The sequence below is a fragment of the Carassius carassius genome, chromosome 45 (assembly GCF_963082965.1).
Source record: "Carassius carassius chromosome 45, fCarCar2.1, whole genome shotgun sequence".
Classification (NCBI taxonomy): Eukaryota; Metazoa; Chordata; class Actinopteri; order Cypriniformes; family Cyprinidae; genus Carassius; species Carassius carassius.
In genome coordinates this window covers 816,735-839,511 of record NC_081799.1, presented here as the reverse complement: position 1 = coordinate 839,511, position 22,777 = coordinate 816,735, and the positions used below count along the sequence as shown (strand labels likewise).

The window sequence follows — 22,777 nt, the reverse complement described above, 5'->3', positions numbered from 1 at the left end:
CTCCCGAAACTTCCGGGAGACTTGGGATGTCTGACATTAGAATTATACTTTATTACATAGTTTTTGTATCTATAACTTTCCAACATCCCACCACTGCTGTATTGAGGTAAAATTATGTTTTTGAACTCTCCATCCCATCCAAAAGAAAAGTAAACATTGTCCAAAAACAATGCCAATATGCACTCTTATGCTTCACAGATTTAATAAACACACAAGCTTCTACCATTGAATGGTCAGAAAAACCAGGACAAATACAGCAAGACTTAAAACACGGTAATTGTTGTTTAAAAATAAAAAAGAAACACAAGTGTCTTAGCAATAGCATACATTAGCCCAAGTTAAGTCAAGTCACCTTTATTTATATAGCGCTTTAAACAAAATACATTGCATCAAAGCAACTGAACAACATTCATTAGGAAAACAGTGTCAATAATGCAAAATGATAGTTAAAGGCAGTTCATCATTGAATTCAGTGATGTCATCTCTGTTCAGTTAAATAGTGTCTGTGCATTTATTTGCAATCAAGTCAACGATATTGCTGTAGATGAAGTGTCCCCAACTAAGCAAGCCAGAGGCGACAGCGGCAAGGAACCGAAACTCCATCGGTGACAGAATGGAGAAAAAAACCTTGGGAGAAACCAGGCTCAGTTGGGAGCCAGTTCTCCTCTGACCAGACGAAACCAGTAGTTCAATTCCAGACTGCAGCAAAGTCAGATTGTGCAGAAGAATCATCTGTTTCCTGTGGTCTTGTCCTGGTGCTCCTCTGAGACAAAGGTCTTTACAGGGGATCTGTATCTGGGGCTCTAGTTGTCCTGGTCTCCACTGGGAATGTAGAGGTCCTTTCTAGGTGCTGATCCACCATCTGGTCTAGATATGTACTGGATCCGGGTGACTGCAGTGACCCTCTGATCTGGATACAGACTGGATCTGGTGGCTACGGTGACCTCGGAATAAGAGAGAAACAGACAAATATTAGCGTAGATGCCATTCTTCTAATGATGTAGCAAGTACATAGGGTGTTATGGGAAGTGTTACCGGTTCAGGTTAACCTAATTAATGCAGCCTAAAAATCCTTTAACGGATTTGGATATTAAAAGCATATTAGTATGTTATGTGTAAGCCAGGTTAAAGAGATGGGTCTTTAATCTAGATTTAAACTGCAAGAGTGTGTCTGCCTCCCGAACAATGTTAGGTAGGTTATTCCAGAGTTTAGGCGCCAAATAGGAAAAGGATCTGCCGCCTGCAGTTGATTTTGATATTCTAGGTATTATCAAATATAAAGCTCAAGGCGTAGACTCCTATACGAGCAGGCGGCTTGGATTTGGGGTCATTTTAAATCCATTCCAAAGGATTGTGGTCACTGACAAAGGTAAGTGGTGCCTCATAAAGATACATGTGAAAATGCTCACAGTCCCACACAATAGCGAGAGCTATTCGGTTTGTGAATATTTTTGATTGATGGGTGACATGGCTCTGCTTGCATAACTTATCACTCTGGTTGGTTCATATGGGCCATTTCTCTGTGCCAACACGGCCCCAAGACCCACTGGACTTGCATCTGTGTGGACATGAGGATACCAAATCAAGCCATCGAACGAGAAAGACATCTCACACCTACAGTAGATGATGTAATACAAACGCTCAATAGAGCCAGGTTCTTCTCAAAACTGGATTTAAACTGTGGATATCATCAGCTGGAACTGGAGCCATCATCATTATATCACAACATTCTTCACTCATGTAGGACTGCAACGTTATGAAAGACTGAGTTTTTCCTCGGCAGCAGAAGTATTTCAAAATTCATTTCAATAAGCCCTGGATGGTACCCCAAGAGTCATTATTCTAAGTGATTATATTCTGGTGTTTGGCAGAACGAAGGCTAGCCATGATCAAGCTTTAAGGGGCAACATTTCAGCGACTTAAGGAGAAGAACCTGACTCTTAAGAAGGCCAAAGGCTCCTACGCACAAACCACTTTAAACTTCTTCAGTTACACATTCTCAGATGGGTTTTTTTCTCCTGATCCCAAGAAGGTTCAGGTTCTACATGATGCTGCTTCCCCAACCAATGCCAGCGAGGTCTGCAGTCTTCTCGGCATGGCAAATTACAGCGATGATGTCAAGTTCCTCTAAACGTTGTAATTCAGCTTGAATTTGCTTTCTGATATGGAAAGGTACTCTTCTGTGAGTTCTGTGACTGGAGGAACGTCTTTCTTTATGTGCAGCTTGACTTGAAAGTCCTTTAATTTTCCCATCCCACAAAAGAGGTCACCATACTCAGTGAGCAGATGACCTATTGCATTCATCTCCGTCTGGCTTGAGGTTGTCATAGGCTGTGGTGGCTGCACTGGCTGCTCTGGAGCTGTGTGGAGTGTGTTAGCATCTTTGATTAGTCCCAACTGACTGGCAGTGTCATAGCAAAGTAAACTGCCGTTACTGCCATGAAGTACTTGGAAAGTTGCGTTTGTGAATCGTGATTTGGATTCCACCAGTGAGGTGAATTTTCTCAGGGTACGCAGTAGGGTGTTTGAACCATACAGATAGATGGGAACTGTACATTTAGTGAGTGAGGGCTTACGTCTCAGTCTCTGATAATTTGCTTCATCAATGATGTTTACAGTTGCCCCAGAATCAAGCATCACTTTTGTATTACAGTCACTGACCTTTATCTTTGCATGTGGGAGATTTATTTTTTGTTGGGTAATTGTGTATACATATTCCTCAGAGGACTCTGTGTCTGCGGTACTTCCTGCTTGGGATGTAGTGCTGTGGTTTCCACTGGTGTGTATATAATGCACTTCATGTCTGCCTCTGATGTTGTTTTGACACTTGGCAAAAGTACCTATATACCAATAAGACTAATAATAATGATTATGGTTATTATTTCTAAATAAAAACATTAATCAAAAGAAGGAATTTTACCTTTGTAATAACAATATTTCACTATGATATACAGAACTGAGTATTTAAAAATAAATATAATAATATATATAGATGCAATAATGCACACTTCGTTAACCTGGAGAAAAACAAAGGGATTTACAAATGTTTACCTCAAAGTTCATAATTATTTTTGCTATTTCTACTCAAATTAGGGTTTTGTGAGTAATAATGAGCACTCTATTAACTGAATAACATGCAGACAGACGTTTTACTGATGAAACATGAAGAAAATAAACAATGACTACAACAATATATGGTTTTATCTGTGCTCTTCAAGCCATCTTTGGTATTTTTATAAGAATAAAGTTTAATATAGCCTTTATTACTGTATAGAATAATATATAACCTCTCCTTGAACTGTCACCTTATCGTGGTGGAGAGGTTTGAGTACCCGAATGAATCTGGGAGCTATGTTGTCTGGGGCTATATGCTCCTGGTAGGGTCTCCCAAGGCAAACAGGTCCTTGGTGACGGGCCGGACTAAGAATAGTTCACAAACTCTTTTTTATGTTAACAAACAAAGCAAGGACTGAGACGTCACCCGACATGGCGCAGCCGGGGCGCCACCCTGGAGCCAGACCCGGGGTTGGGGCTCGTATGCGAGCGCCTGGTGGCCGGGCCTCCCCCCATGGGGTCCGGCCGGGCTCAGCCACGAAGGAGTGACGTGGGGCCACCCTCCTTTTGGGTTCACCACCTGCAGGAGGGAGCGTAAGGGGCCGGTGCATAGTAGATTGGGCGACAGTCGAAGGCGAGACCCCCGACGACCCGATCTCTGGGCACGGAATCTGGCTTTAGGGACGTGGAATGTCACGTCATTGGCGGGGAAGGAGCCTGAGCTTGTGCAGGAGGTCGAAAGGTACCGACTAGAGATAGTCGGGCTCACCTCCACGCACAGCTTAGGCTCTGGAACCACACTTCTTGAGAGAGGCTGGACTCTCTACCACTCTGGAGTTGCCCATGGTGAGAGGCGGAGGGCTGGAGTGGGTTTGCTTATAGCCCCCCAGCTCAGCCACCATGTGTTGGAGGTCACCCCGGTGAACGAGAGGGTCACTTCCCTGCGCCTTCGAGTTGGGGATAGGTCTCTCACTGTCGTTTGTGCCTATGGGGTGAACGGCAGTGCAGACTACCCGGCCCTCTTGGAGTCTCTGGGAGGGGTGCTGGAAAGTGCTCCGACTGGAGACTCCGTCGTTCTACTGGGGGACTTCAATGCCCATGTGGGCAGTGACAGTGACACCTGGAGGGGCGTGATTGGGAAGAACGGCCCCCCTGATCTAAACCCGAGCGGTGTTCTGTTATTGGATTTCTGTACTAAACACGGTTTGTCCATAATGAACACCATGTTCAAGCATAAGGGTGTCCATCAGTGCACATGGCACCAGGACACCCTAGGCCGGAGGTCGATGATTGACTTTGTAGTTGTGTCATCAGACCTTCGGCCATATGTCCTGGACACCCGGGTGAAGAGAGGGGCGGAGCTGTCAACTGATCGCCACCTGGTGGTGAGTTGGATCCGATGGCGGGGGAGGAAGCTGGACAGACTCGGCAGACCCAAACGTACTGTGAGGGTCTGTTGGGAACGTTTGGCCGAGCCCCCTGTCAGAGAGATCTTCAACTCCCACCTCCGGCAGAGCTTCGACCGGATCCCGAGGGAGTCTGGAGATATTGAGTCCAAGTGGACCATGTTCTTCACCTCCATTGTCGCTGCGGCTGCTCGGAGCTGTGGCCGTAAGGTCTCCGGTGCCTGTCGAGGCGGCAATCCCCGAACCCGGTGGTGGACACCTGAAGTAAGGGATGCCATCAAGCTGAAGAAGGAGTCCTATCGGGCCTGGATGGCTTGTGGGACTCCGGAGGCAGCTGACAGGTACCGGCAGGCCAAGTGGACTGCAGCCCGGGTAGTCGTGGAGGCAAAAAAATCGGGCCTGGGAGGAGTTCGGTGAGGCCATGGAGAAAGACTATCGGTTGGCCTCAAAGAGATTCTGGCAAACCGTTCTACGCCTCAGGAGGGGGAAGCAGTGCCCTACCAACCCTGTTTACAGTGAAGAGGGCACCTGTTGACGTCAACTGGGGATATCGTCGGGCGGTGGAAGGAATACTTTGAGGATCTCCTCAATCCCACCGACTTGTCTTCCGTTGAGGAAGCAGTGGCTGGGGACTCGGAGGAGGACTCGTCCATCACCTGGGCTGAAGTCACCGAGGTAGTTAAAAAGCTCCTCGGTGGCAAGGCACCAGGGGTGGATGAGATCCGCCCGGAGTACCTCAAGTCTCTGGATGTTGTGGGGCTGTCTTGGCTGACATGCCTCTGCAACATCGCATGGCAGTTGGGGACAGTACCTCTGGACTGGCAGACCGGGGTGGTGGCCCCTCTTTTCAAGAAGGGGGACCGGAGAGTGTGTTCCAACTATAGGGGGATCACACTTCTCAGCCTGCCCGGGAAAGTCTATGCCAGGGTACTGGAGAGGAGAATTCGGCTGATAGTGGAACCTCGGATTCAGGAGGAACAGTGTGGTTTTCGTCCCGGTCGTGGAACTCTGGACCAGCTCTATACCCTTTCCAGGGTGCTGGAGGGTTCATGGGAGTTTGCCCAACCAGTCCACATGTGTTTTGTGGATTTGGAGAAGGCATTCGACCGTGTTCCTCGCGGCATCCTGTGGAGGGTGCTCTGGGAGTATGGGGTCGGCGCCCCCCTGCTTAGGGCTGTTCGGTCCCTGTACGACCGGAGCAAGAGCTTGGTTCGCATTGCCGGCAGTAAGTCAGACCTGTTCCCGGTGCATGTTGGACTCCGGCAGGGCTGCCCTTTGTCACCGGTTCTGTTCATAATTTTTATGGACAGAATTTCTAGGTGCAGCCAAGGCCCGGAGAGTGTCCGGTATGGGGACCATACGATTTCGTCGCTGCTTTTTGCGGATGATGTTGTCGTGTTGGCCTCCTCAGACCAAGACCTTCAGCGTGCACTGGGATGGTTTGCAGCCGAGTGTGAAGCGGCTGGGATGAGAATCAGCACCTCCAAGTCCGAGGCCATGGTTCTCAGTTGGAAAAGGGTGGATTGCCCACTTCAGGTTGGTGGAGAGTTCCTGCCTCAAGTGGAGGAGTTCAGGTATCTTGGGGTCTTGTTCACGAGTGAGGGAAGGATGGAACAGGAGATTGACAGACGGATCGGTGCAGCTTCTGCAGTAATGTGGTTGCTGTACCGGTCTGTCGTGGTGAAGAAGGAGCTGAGCTGTAAGGCAAAGCTCTCGATTTACCGGTCAAATCTATGTTCCTACTCTCACCTATGGTCATGAGCTGTGGGTCATGACCGAAAGGACAAGGCCCCGGGGAAGAGCTAGGACACGCTGGAGGGACTATGTCTCCCGGTTGGCCTAGGAACACCTCGGGGTTCCCCCGGAAGAGCTGGAGAAAGTGGCTAGGGAGAGGGAAGTCTGGGCGTCTCTGCTTAGACTGTTGCCCCCGCGACCCGGCCCAGGATAAGCGGAATGATGATGGATGGATGGATGGAAGAATAATATAAAGTGACATGATTTCTGCCTCATTCTGTTTAATGAAACCATGTCAGATTGCAATAATACAGTACGTTATTTCATACTCGACTGATGTTGTGAGTAATTTTGGACTTAAACATATCATTATACTGTCATAGGCCTATGACAACAGCATTGGACAACAGGTTTGTAATCTTTCTTTGTGTTTTCATGGTAACCAATTAGCAATATCTAAGCACATATACTGCATTGTATTACCATGTGGACTCTGATTGGATGGTGGAGATGTACTCATTTTTATGTAATGATCTGTTTAAATGAAGGTATCTCCAAATACATTCTCACTAGTTCTTTATGAGGTTAAACAATATCTCCAAACGAACAGGGACTTGTAGTTATTCTGTTTGTGATATCATCTTTTAATTTCTGACTGGTGCAATAGTGACTAATAAATATTTAAATATTACTAGTAAGCATTCTTTAGATACTACAGTCGTGGCCAAAAGTTTTGTGAATTACATAAATATTAGTTTTCAAGAAGTTTCCTGCTAAACTGCTGTTAGATCTTTGTTTCAGTTGTTTCTGTGATGTACTGAAATATAATTACAAGCATGTCATACGTTTAAAAAGGCTTTTATCGACAATTACATGACATTTATGCAAAGAGTCAGTATTTGCAGTGTTGGCCCTTCTTTTTCAGGACCTCTGCAATTCGACTGGGCATGCTCTCAATCAACTTCTGGGCCAAATCCTGACTGATAGCAACCCATTCTTTCATAATCACTTCTTGGAGTTTGTCAGAATTAGTGGGTTTTTGTTTGTCCACCCGCCTCTTGAGGATTGACCACAAGTTCTCAATGGGATTAAGAGTTTCCAGGCCATGGACCCAAAATTTCAACATTCTGGTCCCCGAGCCACTTAGTTATCACTTTTGCCTTATGGCACGGTGCTCCATCGTGCTGGAAAATGCATTGTTCTTCACCAAACTGTTGTTGGATTGTTGGAAGAAGTTGCTGTTGGAGGGTGTTTTGGTACCATTCTTTATTCATGGCTGTGTTTTTGGGCAGAATTGTGAGTGAGCCCACTCCCTGGGATGAGAAGCAACCCCACACATGAATGGTGTCAGGATGCTTTACTGTTGGCATGACACAGGACTGATGGTAGCGCTCACCTTTTCTTCTCCGGACAAGCCTTTTTCCAGATGCCCCAAACAATCGGAAAGGGGCTTCATCGGAGAATATGACTTTGGCCCAGTCCTCAGCAGTCCATTCACTATACTTTCTGCAGAAGATCAATCTGTTCCTGATGTTTTTTTTTGGAGAGAAGTGGCTTCTTTGCTGCCCTTCTTGACACCAGGCCATCTTCCAGAAGTCTTGTCCTCACTGTGCGTGCAGATGCGCTCACACCTGTCTGCTGCCATTCCTGAGCAAGCTCTGCACTGGTGGCACTCCGATCCCGCAGCTGAATCCTCTTTAGGAGACCATCCTGGCGCTTGCTGGACTCTCTTGGACGCCCTGAAGCCTTCTTTACAAGAATTGAACCTCTTTCCTTGAAGTTCTTGATGATCCTATAAATTGTTGATTTAGGTGCAATCTTAGTAGCCACAATATCCTCGCCTGTGAAGCCATTTTTATGCAACGCAATGATGGCTGCACGCGTTTCTTTGCAGGTCACCATGGTTAACAATGGAAGAACAATGATTTCAAGCATCACCCTCCTTTTAACATGTCAAGTCTGCCATTCTAACCCAATCAGCCTGACATAATGATCTCCAGCCTTGTGCTCGTCAACATTCTCACCTGAGTTAACAAGACGATTACTGAAATGATCTCAGCAGGTCCTTTAATGACAGCAATGAAATGCAGTGGAAAGGTTTTTTTGGGATTAAGTTAATTTTCATGGCAAAGAAGGACTATGCAATTCATCTGATCACTCTTCATAACATTCTGGAGTATATGCAAATTGCTATTATAAAAACTTAAGCAACAACTTTTCCATTTTCCAATATTTATGTAATTCTCAAAACTTTTGGCCACGACTGTAGTACTTATTTAATAGATACTAGTAGTTATTCATTAGGTACTAGTACTTATTATAGTACTTTTGTGATTACTACTTGTAACTATTGTTATCTTATGAGTCAGATCAGTTTATAGATTAAATGTAGAAATATAGAAAAATATAAATTGAGTCCGTAAAATAATCCAGTCTTCCCGTCTCTACTGTAAAGTACTGCGCCTCTTTCTTGTTATTTAGTAATTTTATATTGAAATGTAAAATTGACAACAAACACATAACTTCTTGTGCCAGATCAAGGAGAAAGGGTTTTCCAGACGAGTCTTCATTTCTCACAGAATTTCTTCACCATATACTTAAGCTGTAATGGCAAGGAAAAACTCCATAAATGCGTTTGCATTTATTTTTACATTTGGGGGTGTACTCTGGGTACAGGACAAAATTCAGAGCTTGGAGCCCTCCCCTCGGACAGCACCACAAAAACACATAACCTTTATTTATTATATGTAAGTGAGAACGTGAAATTATTTAGTAATATGCCCGGATGAAAATATGTTCAGAAAGTGGACAGAAACTGGCCTTTCATGGTTTATTGGTAAGAAACAGCATCAAGACTTGAAGCTATGGCTAAGTGCTATCAAACAATCCATTAAATGATGAGCGGTTTGGGACTACTTTATGTGGCCATACAAACACAGATCAACATGGAAACAAGTGTTTTGTCCATCATCAATGCTATTTCACACAGTTAACTAGGCAGCGATGCGGTTCATTCAAACTTGATCCCTTGGGCCAATGGAAGATCTTTGCTGTAGTTGATAGTGCTGCAAGAAAAGGGCATTTCAGTGATGGTTAAATTTGTCAACAGGAGAGTTATTGTATCCATTTTATCGCCACCTTTTTCCTAACAAGTCTTAAATGATCCGGTTTGAAGTAGTTCCACTCAAAAAGACAAAATACAGACATGTTAAATATCAATATAGTAATATATGTCTGTAATTGCTGCGGACAGGAGGAGGATCTTTAGGAGTTACTCATGGTATGTTGAAAGTAATGTGTGACCACGGAGCACAAAACTAGTCTGAAGTGTCAATTTTTCTAAATTGAGATGTGTACACCATCTGATAGCCACTGTTGGGCAAGTTACTCTGAAAATGTAATCAAATTACTAATTACTCCTTTTAAAAATAATCACGTCACTGTTATGATAACATTATTTCAACAGTAATTAGTAATTAGTTACATTACTTGTTAGGTTAGTTTTTTTCTCCATGAAACATATGAAATCACAGCATAGGCTACATGCTCCTGATAAATATGTTATTACAGCATCAACATTTACAGAACTGTTATTTTGAACGAAAGCAAGTGGCTGCGTGCATGGTTTGGCAGAATGCAAGCAAATAGCGCTGCTTTTATAATCTCTAAAAGACATCTCAGTTCATCACAATCTCAGTTCTAACAATAAATATATGCATAATAAATCTTTCATAAGGTTTGTGAGCATGCGAATTTCAGCAATGCATTGCTCAACGCTGCAAACGTGTGTTATAACCTAAATAGAAACTCTGGATATACGCTTGCAGCAGTTAATCATTTATATTTTATATTAGTTCATGTTGCATCTGTGCAATAGATGAATAACCATTTATTTGTTTTAGATATTTTATGTTTAGATATTTCTATTTTCGGTAGTCCTGTGAATCTCCCGCATCCTGCGCACACGAGTGTGTACCCTCTCACACCAGGACTCGTGCATCTTCTCCCGCGCTGATGTTGCTTTGGGTCTCGCAGGAGCAGGTCTCTAATCCTTCACAATCTCTAGATTATAAAACACTGCATTCTGTCAGCAATGTAACGCGGCTTGACTCTATAAGTACTATTTCGAAAATTAGAATGTGTTAAATTACTCCGTAACTAAAAAAAGTAATCAAATTACAGTAACACATTAGTAAGTAATGCGTTACTGCCCAACACTGCTGAAAGCTGAATAAATGATCTCTCCACTGATGTCTGGTTTGTTAGGCTCAGACGATATTTGTCTGAGATACAACTATTAGAAAATCTGGAATCTGAGGGAGCAAAAACATCTAAATATTGAGAAAATCATCTTTAAAGTTGTTCAAATGAAGTTCTTAGGAATGCATATTACTAATCAAAAATTAAGTTTTGATATATTTACATAAAATATCTTAATGGAACATGATCTTTACTTAATATCCTAATGATTTTTGGCATAAAAGAAAAATCTATAATTTTGACTCATACAATTCGTTTTTTGGCTATTGCTAAAAAATATACCCCAGCGACTTAAAAATGCTTTTGTGGTCCAGGGTCACAAATTGTAATGTTTTTTTTTCCTTTTAATGCTCGATGACTGAAAGGTGAGTGAAATAATGTCACCTCATTGTACCCAGTTTCTGAACATGCTTATGTTCATAGTGCAAACCTTTAGCTGATTGTTTACAGTGTAAATGGAAGTTACTCCCATCATTTGCGCAAAGCGTCGTGGCGTGTAGGAAAAAGGTGGATAATAAACTCCATGTTTTATTTCAAGCATGCAGGATCATTTCCTGAGGATGTGACGTAGACCGAAACTCACCATGTGGATCTTCTCATGTACTGCTTCCATGAGTCACTGCCAGACTCGCGGCCACCTCCGGTGTGTTTCTCACCTCCTGTACACACACATGCAAACACAACACAGATCAACTGGACCAGTGGTTTTCAACCTGAGGGCCACGTAGGTTCATATATGTAAAAATGTCTAAGTCAGAACATAATAACATCATTTCATATACATATATAATTAAATAACAAAAAAGAAATATTAAACGGTCTATGCTTCCCCTAGTCGAGCTCGCTGATTGGTTTGAGAATAAACCACACATTATTGTTATTGATTATTGATATTTTTGCTGTGTATGCTACAGAACAACAGCAGTTGTGCCAAGCGGTGCCAGCCCGCGTTATTTTCTGTTCATTGCCAGTTCATTCAATAAAGACAGTTAACAATCTAGTTTCTGAGTACTAGGTTATTAACCCAACAGTAGCGGGGTCAGTAAAATGTTTTGCAGTGGGCCGTGCAAACATACGTGTTTGGTTGTGTGGGCCGCGAGCTGAAAAAGGTTGGGACCCACTGAACTGAACTGGACAATGAGGTTGATCGACCAAGCTTTCAGACAGAAATACATTCCTTTTCCACTAAAATCATGCTGGACCTTCGAACTGCTCTGTTTCTCCACTGACTTGAGACCAAAGGGTTTTTTTTTTTTAGGGAATTTGAGATTAATTTGCCAAATAATTCTAGTGATGATTTAAAGAATAAGTTTAGAAGCCATGATAAGAATTTAAATTGAATAACCGGTAAAAGTGTCAGCATTGCAACACTGAAAAGTTAAAGGAACACTTCACTATTTTCGAAAATAGATTAATTTTCCAACTTCCCTAGAGTTAAACAGTTGAGTTTACCGTTTTTGATCCATTCAGCAGATCTCTGGGTCTGGCGGGAGCACTTTAGCCTAGCTTAGCATAGATCATTGAATCTGATTAGACCTTTAGCATCTTGCTCAAAAATTATCAAATATTTTTCCTATTTAAAACTTGACTCTTCTGTAGTGACATCCTGTACTAAAACCGACAGAAAATGAAAAGTTGTGATATTTTAGGCGATATGGCTAGGAACTATACTCTCATTCTGGCATAATAATTCAGGCACAGTGATATTTTGCAGTGCCTGCTACAACCATGGTATGGTATTCACAGATTCCCGAAAGATACGGACTTGTGCAAAAAGTGGCTACGTTATCAATAACCCTAAGTTCGGTGAGGACACAACACTTGAAGCACTAAAAAATCAGACGGTGTGCAGTTTACATTTCAAGCCCGAAGATTATGCGCCTAACCCCCTAGGATTGAAGAGACCCGCGCTTTTGAAAAACGCAATTCCTTCAGTATTTTCCTTGCCAGACGACGATGACGAAAAGCCAGGAACGCCGGGAACCACCAGCACTAGCAGCACTAAACGCATTTGCCTGGAGGTAATGTTATTTCTGACTAGACTCTATTAGCAGCTAGTGGCTACTGAGAACACACACTGACATAGTCGTCTGCTGTAAAGAAACACATCTCCTATGATTTTTCTGTTTACGAACTAAATATCTTGTATGTTTTGCTCGCTTGTTGTTTTAATGTGTCTGCCTCAGTAACTAACGTTACACTTGTCAAGAAATGAGTAAGTAAAGTTAGTATGTAACGTAATAATGTAACGTTAGACACTTAGCTAAAAGTTATATATAAGTTTGCTATTATCGATGTAAATCAACCATGTTTTACTGTTAGTTTGACGCTTTTCATGTTTTTTTAGCTGCTCGTCGCTGTACTGTGGCTCATAAAGGTAGCCACGAACATCCGTTTCTAACATAACTTCGTCTAAATCAAAATCCTCCCCAATGCATCCGTCTGAAAAATCAGTATTTTCCTCTAAGTTTCTCCCGGTGAAATCAAACGCACGGGCACTGATGTGTGATAGGTCTGTTAGCGCATTAGGTACAACCAGGGGCGATTCTAGGGTCAGAGCTTTAGGGGTGCTGAGCACCCAATGAGCCCCAATGCCTCCACCCACCCTCTTTTCACACGAAAACAAAAAATATGTCTATTGAAAAATAACTTTATAATTTTAACATTGATTCAACTAATTCCAAATTTTTTTCTTTTTTTGAGACCTTTTCAAAACAACAGCTTAATTGTGAGAGTTCACACAGACAGCCCCCTGTAACAAACACAAAACCTTCTTCACTCAGCTGGTTTTCCTGACCGTTAACTCCATGTGCCTCCTTTTGTATCAACAGTCATCAGATTGGTTACATTAGATTCAACTTTATTGTCATTGAACAAAGTAACAGGTACGACGACAAAATGTAATTCATCTTCTGTAAATTATTTACAAATGGCCATCTCTAACATATCTGGATGCACGCCTGTCTGAACTTTCATAAACCAATATGTCATCAATAAATAATAATAAAACAAGCTTCATATCAAGAGTCATTTTAAATGTCTTTATTATTATTATTGGGCTTAGAAACTTTTTTAAATGACAAATTCCTTTCACAAGAGAAGCTTGTGAGTTTGAAATAAATAAATAAAAAATAAAAGCAGGGGACCATTGCCTAGATAAGTAATTTGATACAACAGCAGCGGGTTTGCATTATCTGTTACTTTAACTTAACTCTTTTCAGCAGAAGAAAAAAACAAGACAGAGGTCATTATGGACTGTCCCTACTCTCTCACCTGAATCTGTCTTTTTTCTTTTAAAGAATTGTCGTATGTCCATTGCTCACTGCCAGGCCACAGACACACACACAGACACACACACACACACACACACACAGAGAGAGAGAGAGAGAGAGAGAGTAATGCTAGGAGTTCAGGAGTTAAGCCTGGTTCAGTATGGAAGTAAAATAATGACTTATGTCTTTGAAACAAAAAAGCATGCCGAATAGCACTATCTGAAAAAATAATGCATTGAATTAACAGTACTTGCATTTTAATGCCTTGTATTACCAGGGCTTGCATCTTTAGGTCCTGAAATGTAATATAGTTGTTCGTTTAAGCTGTGAATATTTCAATTAAAAATATTTCACACACTTTTTCATAATTAAAAAATCAATAATTCATATTCACGTTCCAGAATTCACTTACAAAATATTAAATCGGTTAAAAAATACGATGTATAATATTCAACAGGCAAATTTCGGTCCATTTTATTTCACTTTCCAAATTCGCTTCCACAAATTCAGTGGTTAAAATTCGGCAGATAATTGGCCCTTTCACATCCGGGAGCTGCAGGAATAGCAGTAGAGCACAGAGGTATGATCTCCATCTACTGTCAGTCGCTCACCAGCAGGTGGTGCAAGCAGCTGTTAAATAAGGCCAAAGCAACAGGTGGATTAAGTAATACAGTTACAAAAACTGATCTGCAGAAATTAAGCAAGCGCTAAGCAGAAGTTTTGATTATCGGGGCATGTGGAAAAGCTGATTGTGCGTATGTTTATTTCAACCTCTTTGCTGTGACCAAGTAAGCAGCATTCAATGGAGATTATTATGGTGTTTTACCCAACGCTGAATTACAGAACTAACATTACATCTAAGGAAGACATATATTGCTTTCGGTTGTTTAGTTTGCCTAACTTTGTGTCATGGCTTGTGAGTCGCTGTGCTGTAATACTGGGGATCCCCTCACGTCACACTCCAGGATTCCCCAATGACGAGTAATGCTTCTCAGTCAAATAATACTGTGATATAAGACCTCAGATCTCAGAATACATTTTATTGATGATTATTCAAACTATATAGACAGTTAAGCAGATGTAAAATATGAACGAACGCTCAAGGTTTCACGCGGTTTCCCTCAGAAATCTGTTAAAGAAAAGAAAACACGTGGCTCAGCGCACTAACAGTGACAGCGATTTAAAGACAAACTCACATCTTACTGATGATGCAAACTATATACAGACAGATGAGGATATGAACGCAAGTTACGGAACAAGAAAAAGTGCATGTTATATATATAAAATAATTTATTTAATTTATTTAAAAAATAATTAATGAATGAATAAGGGGCCATTCACATATCGCGCCTAATAACGCGTGGAAAAGGCTATGTGCGCCGCTTTCTCCTTTTTTCCAAAGCGCTCGGGCAGAAGCGCTCCTGAGGCTAAGCAACAATGACGCGCTCTCTCCATGAAGACGCGGAAATTTCAGTAAAGGATAAATGGATTTGCAGCACAAAAAAATCGCTTTCAGTAGCTCTGCTACTAAATTTATTTAAAAATGGCAATCCATATACAGCTATGATCAGCTGGTCCTTCATCTTGGCTGAGCTTTCAACGTTCAGGGAAAGGATGAAGCTGAATGTTTAGTTCTTGTCACATGACCTGCGGTGCGCTTGCGGCATTCTGAAAGTTGAGATGTTTTTAACTCGATGCTGTGCGGACGCGCCTGGAAAAAACGGGACCGCGTCGCTCCGCGTGCGCATTGCGACCGCGTCGCTTCCATTATGAGCGTGCATACCGCGCGCCCACATTGGAAATAACGAACTTGAGCATGCAAAAGACGCGATAAGTGAACGCCCCCTAAGAACTGCGGTCTTCTACAGTACTTCAAATATGCCGTGGAGAATCACAGAAAGTGACCGAATTCAAGAACATTGTTGCAGCATCTCTCATGCAACGAATAAACACCGCTAACTTGGAGAATACAGTGAAAACTCCTCTTCTCGCGTCTGCCCTAGACCTTCGGCACAAACATCTCAGGTTTCTCGATGAAAACATGAGAGAATTAAGAAAAAAAACTTTATTTGAACATTTTCAGAACATTTTCCTTGATGCAAGTGGTGCAGATGCAGCCGCCGTCACCAACGATGCAGAGGATGCAATAACAACTCGTAGGAAAAGGCTGGCAAAGGCTGAGCCAGTACTTCAGCGATGATTACAGAGAGTTCAGCCGAGACGAGTGGGAACAGTTCTTGCTGGAGCCATGTATTCCATGTATTCCACCAGATGAGGATCCCATTCAGTGGTAAACGAAAACACGAAGCGCTTCACAAAACTTATTCGCTTAGCACACCGTTATTTGTGAGTCCCGACAACGTCTGTGCCATCAGAGCGCGTTTTCTCCGCGGCTGGCCTTATTGTTAACAGACTAAGGAGCCGACTTTCCCCCAATCATGTTTACATGCCGTATTTCTTAACAAGAACATTTGAAAGAATAGAAAAAAAAGCAAAAAAGATTTGCTGACAGTTTAAAAGTTAAGTGTACAATAGCCTAATTGCTGCAGGCTGCTTTACGTTTTTTCTTTGTTCACTTATTATTATTTTTTTGCTTTTAATCTGTACTTTTATTTGTTTGCACGCATTGTTAAAGGTTTTCAGCTACAAAACACAATGTGTAATGTTCAAGCTTATTGTGTGTAAGCTTGTTCAAAATGACGAAAACAAATGTTGCTGAAAAATGTCTGACTCATTAAACTTAATTTAAATAAACGAATATTCGAATATTCTTTTTTTTGTGAGCTCAAATAGTCGAATGTGATATTTGTGGAAAACACCCATCCCTAGTAAGTCAGTTTTGTATCTAGCAATGCACTACAACTGTTGGAACATGAAAACCCTTTCCAGGGATCTTTAATATGTAAATGATTGTATACTGTAAATATATGAAGGGAGGTATTGGCAAAATCTCACCTGTAGAAAATCACTATGAGAAATACAAGATTAAGAATTTGACTGTGTTATTTAAAATTTTAATTAAAACACATTGGACCTTTTAACCCAGTCAGTGGAATTGTCAGACGGTCCCTTGGGTGCGGTAGCACGTCAATAATTTCTTCAGTTTACATTTTCAGAATATACCTAGATTGTTTTTAACTCATTTTTTTATGTTAATATAAATTGGTTGCATATTGTTAAAACTAATCATGGTCTTGATATCTTTGTGTGACTGTCGACTTTATAGATCAGCGGTAATGGAAATCAATTATAAAGAAAATGCAGCGCATTGGATTCTTTTTGATCCCATTTGCTTGCCTGTATATAGTTTGCATAATCCTCAATAAAATGTATTCTGAGATCTGAGGTCTTATATCACAGTATTATTTGACTGAGAAGCATTACTCGTCATTGGGGAATCCTGGAGTGTGACGTGAGGGGATCCCCAGTATTACAGCACAGCGACTCACAAGCCATTACACAAAGTTAGGCAAACTAAACAACCGAAAGCAATATATGTCTTCCTTAGATGTAATGTTAGTTCTGTAATTCAGCGTTGGGTAAAACACCATAATAATCTCCATTGAATGCTGCTTACTTGGTCACAGCAAAGAGGTTGAAATAAACATACGCACAATCAGCTTTTCCACATGCCCCGATAATCAAAACTTCTGCTTAGCGCTTGCTTAATTTCTGCAGATCAGTTTTTGTAACTGTATTACTTAATCCACCTGTTGCTTTGGCCTTATTTAACAGCTGCTTGCACCACCTGCTGGTGAGCGACTGACAGTAGATGGAGATCATGCCTCTGTGCTCTACTGCTATTCCTGCAGCTCCCGGATGTGAAAGGGCGAATTATCTGCCGAATTTTAACCACTGAATTTGTGGAAGCGAATTTGGAAAGTGAAATAAAATGGACCGAAATTTGCCTGTTGAATATTATACATCGTATTTTTAACCGATTTAATATTTTGTAAGTGAATTCTGGAACGTGAATATGAATTATTGATTTTTTAATTATGGAAAGGTGTGTGAAATATTTTTAATTGAAATATTCACAGCTTAAATGAACAACTATATAAAATTTCAAGACCTAACAATGCAAGCCCTGGAAATTCAAGGCATTAAAATGCAAGTACTGTTAATTCAATGCATTATTTTTCAGTTAGTGCTATTCAGCATGCTTTTTTGTTTCAAAGACATAAGTCATTATTTTGCTTCCATAGTTCAGGTTAAATCCTGTGTGTGATGAATGAATAAATACAGCAAAAGAAAAACATGAAACTTTATTTTATTGTCTAGTTTGATAGTCAGCCACAACTGAAAAATAACAGATATAAATCTAGAAATTAATAACAATTCTTTTAAAAAGCCACAGTGAGTGTTTTCAGTGATACGTCGTTTGTTTTCACTCAAAACGCCAGCGCTTCATGTTTCCATGACGACTGACGAGAAAAGACGCACGTGACGTCATGTTTACATGACTCCCGAGTATTAAATTAACGATAAACTTTAACAACAGAGACACACGTACGCACTACACAGGTACGGAGTTTATTTGTCGCGCTTCTGTTTTTGTTTCACGCTCTAGCAGTTAATAAACAGAACTGCATGCGTCTTGCGGAAGAACATTGTAACCGGCGTTACTTCTCTCCGTTTATGACTATGGACGAGTCACCCAGGTCCTGTGCTACTCCACAGCGGCGGGGACCCGCCGGACTAAAATAGTCCGAAAATAAACACTTATTATAGATGTAGCATAGATTATAGATGTATAGAACCACCATGGTGATTCAGGATACTGACTCCAGTATTCACCGATATGGTTTCGGAACTTAGTTGCATCATAACCGATCACAACACTACATCACGGGTTCTCACTCTGCGTGTGTTTCGCGCTGGATGACGGTCGTGCTGAGCGGTGCAGGTACAGAGGAGAAGTAGAAGAAGAGAAGAGGATGACACCATTTGCTATGCGGGGATGTTTTCATTTTCCTCATTAACACCCACAAACTACGGAGTATGTTTTGGACATTATTTGACCGTGTAAAAGACGAACAAAACTTTTATTATAACAACATTTCTAACTCCAAGTTTTAGGGGTGCTGAGCTCCTTTTTAGGGGTGCTTCAGCACCCCTAAAAAGGGGCTAGCCTCGCCCATGGGTACAACCCCCTATGGGCAGACTACTTGTGCTTGTAGTCTTTACAGAAATCCACCCTTTTTACACTTCCTCCTACAATGACGTCAAATGACGATTTTTGCGTCATTGTAGGAGGAAGTGAAAAAGGTAAATAGTGGATTTCTCTCGTCTCAGGGGAAAATGAGAGAATGTTGCACAACCATTCAATAGTATGACTGGTTTTCTAACAATGGACCTCTTAATGCAAATGGGTGGAGTGACTCTTTAATAAAGATCAAATGATTGCTTTGGAAGTAAAAAAAAAAAAACTATGACAAAACTCAAAAATGCGCATCCTATGGCCCAAGGAATCTAGAGACAAACATATTGATGAACTAACATTAAATATAACATTACTGTATTTAAAACAGCTAGTTCATATATAGTGTGACACAATGGTCATATCACCGTACTGTGACCGATCTGCTTCATCTGCGCAGGGAAGTTATCAGTCTAATCTTCAGCAGAATCAGTCAACGGTGAACATCAATAGTAGATTTAAAGTCCAACAGTTTAACACTAATATTGGACATAAACGAACAAGTTAAATATAAAGTATTTAAAACAGGTAAGTTGATATATTTGTAGTAAAGTTGAATTGAACTGATGCATCAGTCATACAGCACTGTTCAGATTACTTGTTAAAGTGCAATGAAATACCTTATATCTGCAGACGATGTACGTCTGTTTGTGGATGGAGACTTTGTAACGGCCAAAACTCTGTATTTTGCATTAGTCACATTAAGTGCGATGTGCATGAAAATAAAACAGCAGAGCGAACTTATCATCCACAGTGTTTCTCACGGAGTCCTTCTGCGTCATCACCACATAGTGCGTGTTAGAAGTGATCAGTCTTTAAGAGAAGGGCTACGTGAATCACTATGGATGTTATTATTTTGTCTTTACTTTATTTGTAACGCCAAGAAAGAGTTAATCCGTCATGTATGAGAAGAGCGTGTTGTCGTGTAGCAGCCATTAAATGTGTGGGACACCAACTCCTCGTTTTCTATCTCTTTCATTTCATGGATTTAACGAGTTATCCGAGTCAAAGCGTTACAACTTCTTCAGCGACAGACTCTAATCCTCTTTTGCACACGCTGTGTGTGTGTGTGTGTGTGTGAAATGTGGTGCTGAAGTGAAATAGCTGGGCAGTTTGATAGCTGAATTATGATAGGCCGTCTTATAAAAATAATAATAGTTTTTATTATTATAATCTAATCCATCAATAGGAGAATGAGCCTAATATCGTCTTGATTATCGACAGATACATCCGCTTACGTCGATATCTCTGACTATCGTCGATACACGATACTATCATCTATCAGCACAACCCTAGTTTGTAGCCTTTGTTATCAGGTATAAAGCTCTATCTCACAGACACAACAACTCTGATAATGATTATGTTATGACTGCTCACCAAATACAGCTAAATCTAACAGTTCTGCCATGTCACATCAACCTGAGGTCACTGTGCTAACAATCTTCCCAAGAGCATGCTATTAATAGGAATTAGCCAGAAAACAGCTAGCCTGGGTGAAGGCTGTTTTTAGCTGCTTGTTCAGGCTTCATCAGAATTCAGAATAGCAGACAAATGGGATTTTGTTGGGACTCAAGGAATAAAAAGGAAAACTTGAACCCTTATTTTGGTCTCTATTTCTTTTCCTTTGTGGCAGTGTTTAAACTGCTAAGCGTAAATGAATGTGTATATACGCACCAAAGGCTCCTCCGATCTCAGCGCCGCTGGTAGGAATGTTGACGTTCACAATGCCACAGTCAGAGCCTTTGGGCCTATAGACAAACAACGGTTACACTCTCTTCAACTCCCCAACACCAACACCGTCCCGGACTCCTGCACTCACCCCAACCAGCGGAACACTCGACCCATGTCTTTAGTGAAGATGCTGCTGGAGAGCCCTTGCTTCACTTCATTATTCCAGGCAAACGCTTCATCCTCCGTCTGAAACCAGTGGGGAAATAATTACCAGCAAAATTATAATTATATCATATAACAATATGCAAAACCAGAATGAAATAAAGCAGCCCACCTTGAATTTAAGCACGTAAAGGATAGGCACAAAGGTCTCTGTGTGGACTATGGGGGCGTCGTGTGGCAGTCCAGTGATAATGGTAGGTTCCACATAGTTACCCGGGCGGTCCATTATCTGAATCAGAATTCAATACATCATCTCGGTTATGAAGCTTACATTTCACAAACATGCTATGAATGCAAGATACAAAAGTGATATTTTTCAAAGCAGCAGAATGAAAGAACTGAGTTTCCTGTGGGTGAGCACTAGACCATGCTAGAGCAGTGCACATGGATGTTGTTTGATAGCAACCTGCCTGTTTCATTACAAAACTAACAACGGATTTAACAAAAAAAGTGAACCTAAAACTTTGAATGCTAAAAAGTTCACCAATGAAACGGAATGCTTCAAGTAAAGTTATCTGACCTTGTGAAAATGAAGCAGGTGAAGCTTGAGAGAGGAACATATAAAAACATTTAACGATCTTTGTTACGAGGCTCTGTTGCAGTAGTCCCAGCTAGTAATTCATGGAGCAATGCATGCAGCTCGATGATTGATTCTTGGGGTCAGAGTGAGACAGACATCTGTGATTGCCCCACACCTGTTCTCACATTATCACAGTTTATTCTCTCAAGTTTAGAAGATGGTAATTAAATATAACAAGAACTCGGAGTTAAACTGTGTCAGAACAAATTCATCTTGATGTTTGATAACTTTGATAGAAATGTAAGGCATCACAATCTACCAGACATTATTCAGACAGCTGTTAGTACGACAGTATCTACACAACTATCAATACTTAGTTGGGCAACTCTTAGCCTTAATGTCTGTAGTCTCCTGGGCATGCGTTCATACAGATTAATGCAAACCTGAACTGCAAATTTTCCCCCATACTTGCTCTGAATGATGTTTTATTCATTTACATTTATTCATTTAGCAGATACTTTTATCCAAAGCGACTTACAGATGAGGACAGTGGAAGCAATCAAAAACAACAAAAAGAGCAATGATATACAAGTGCTATAACAAGTCTCAGTTAGCTTAACAAACGTTAAGTACACGTAGCAAGGGATTTTAAATAATATAATAAATGAAAAGAAAACGGATAGAATTTAAAAAGATGCCCAAATTGGCACTAAGAGGCCTAAAGTGTGCCAAGAAAACACCCCCCACACCATTACACCACCACCACCAGCCTGCACAGTGGTAACAAGGCATGATGGATCCATGTTCTCATTCTGTTTACGCCAAATTCTGACTCTACCATCTGAATGTTTCAACAGAAATCAACAGACACTCATCAGACCAGGCAACATTTTTGGTCCAGTTTTGGTGAGCTTGTGCAGTTGTAGCCTCTTTTTCCCATTTGTAGTGGAGATGAGTGGTACCTGGTGGGGTCTTCTGCTGTTGTAGCCGATCCGCCTCAAGGTTGTGCGGTTTGGAGCTTCACAAATGCTTTGCTGCATACCTCGGTTGTAACGAGTGGTTATTTCAGTCAAAGTTGCTCTTCTATCAGCTTGAATCAGTCGGCCCTTTCTCCTCTGACCTCTAGCATCAACAAGGCATTTTCATCCACAGGACTGCCACATACTGGATGTTTTTCCCTTTTCGCACCATTCTTTGTAAACCCTAGAAATGGTTGTGCGTAAAAATCCCAGTAACTGAGCAGATTGTGAAATACTCAGACCGGCTCGTCTGGCACCAACAACCATGCCACGCTCAAAATTGCTGAAATCACTTTTCTTTCCCATTCTGACATTCAGTTTGGAGTTCAGGAGATGGTCTTGACCAGGACCACACACCTAAATGCATCGAAGCAACTGCCATGTGATTGGTTGACTAGATAATTGCATTAATGAGAAAT

The 22,777-nt window shown here is 41.4% G+C and overlaps 1 protein-coding gene across 1 annotated transcript in view; it reads right to left on the bottom strand.

The window, feature by feature from the left end:
- Positions 1–8,820: 8,820 nt before the first annotated feature.
- Positions 8,821–22,777, bottom strand: part of aldh7a1 (aldehyde dehydrogenase 7 family, member A1) — a 30,128-nt gene continuing 16,171 nt past the window's right edge. The window contains exons 14-18 of the mRNA XM_059539129.1: positions 20,932–21,048; positions 20,746–20,843; positions 20,601–20,674; positions 11,038–11,113; positions 8,821–9,259 (exon numbers count right to left, since the gene is read on the bottom strand). Coding sequence (XP_059395112.1) covers positions 9,205–9,259; positions 11,038–11,113; positions 20,601–20,674; positions 20,746–20,843; positions 20,932–21,048 — 420 coding nt within the window. The 3' untranslated portion in view covers positions 8,821–9,204. The remainder of the gene's footprint in view (positions 9,260–11,037; positions 11,114–20,600; positions 20,675–20,745; positions 20,844–20,931; positions 21,049–22,777) is intronic.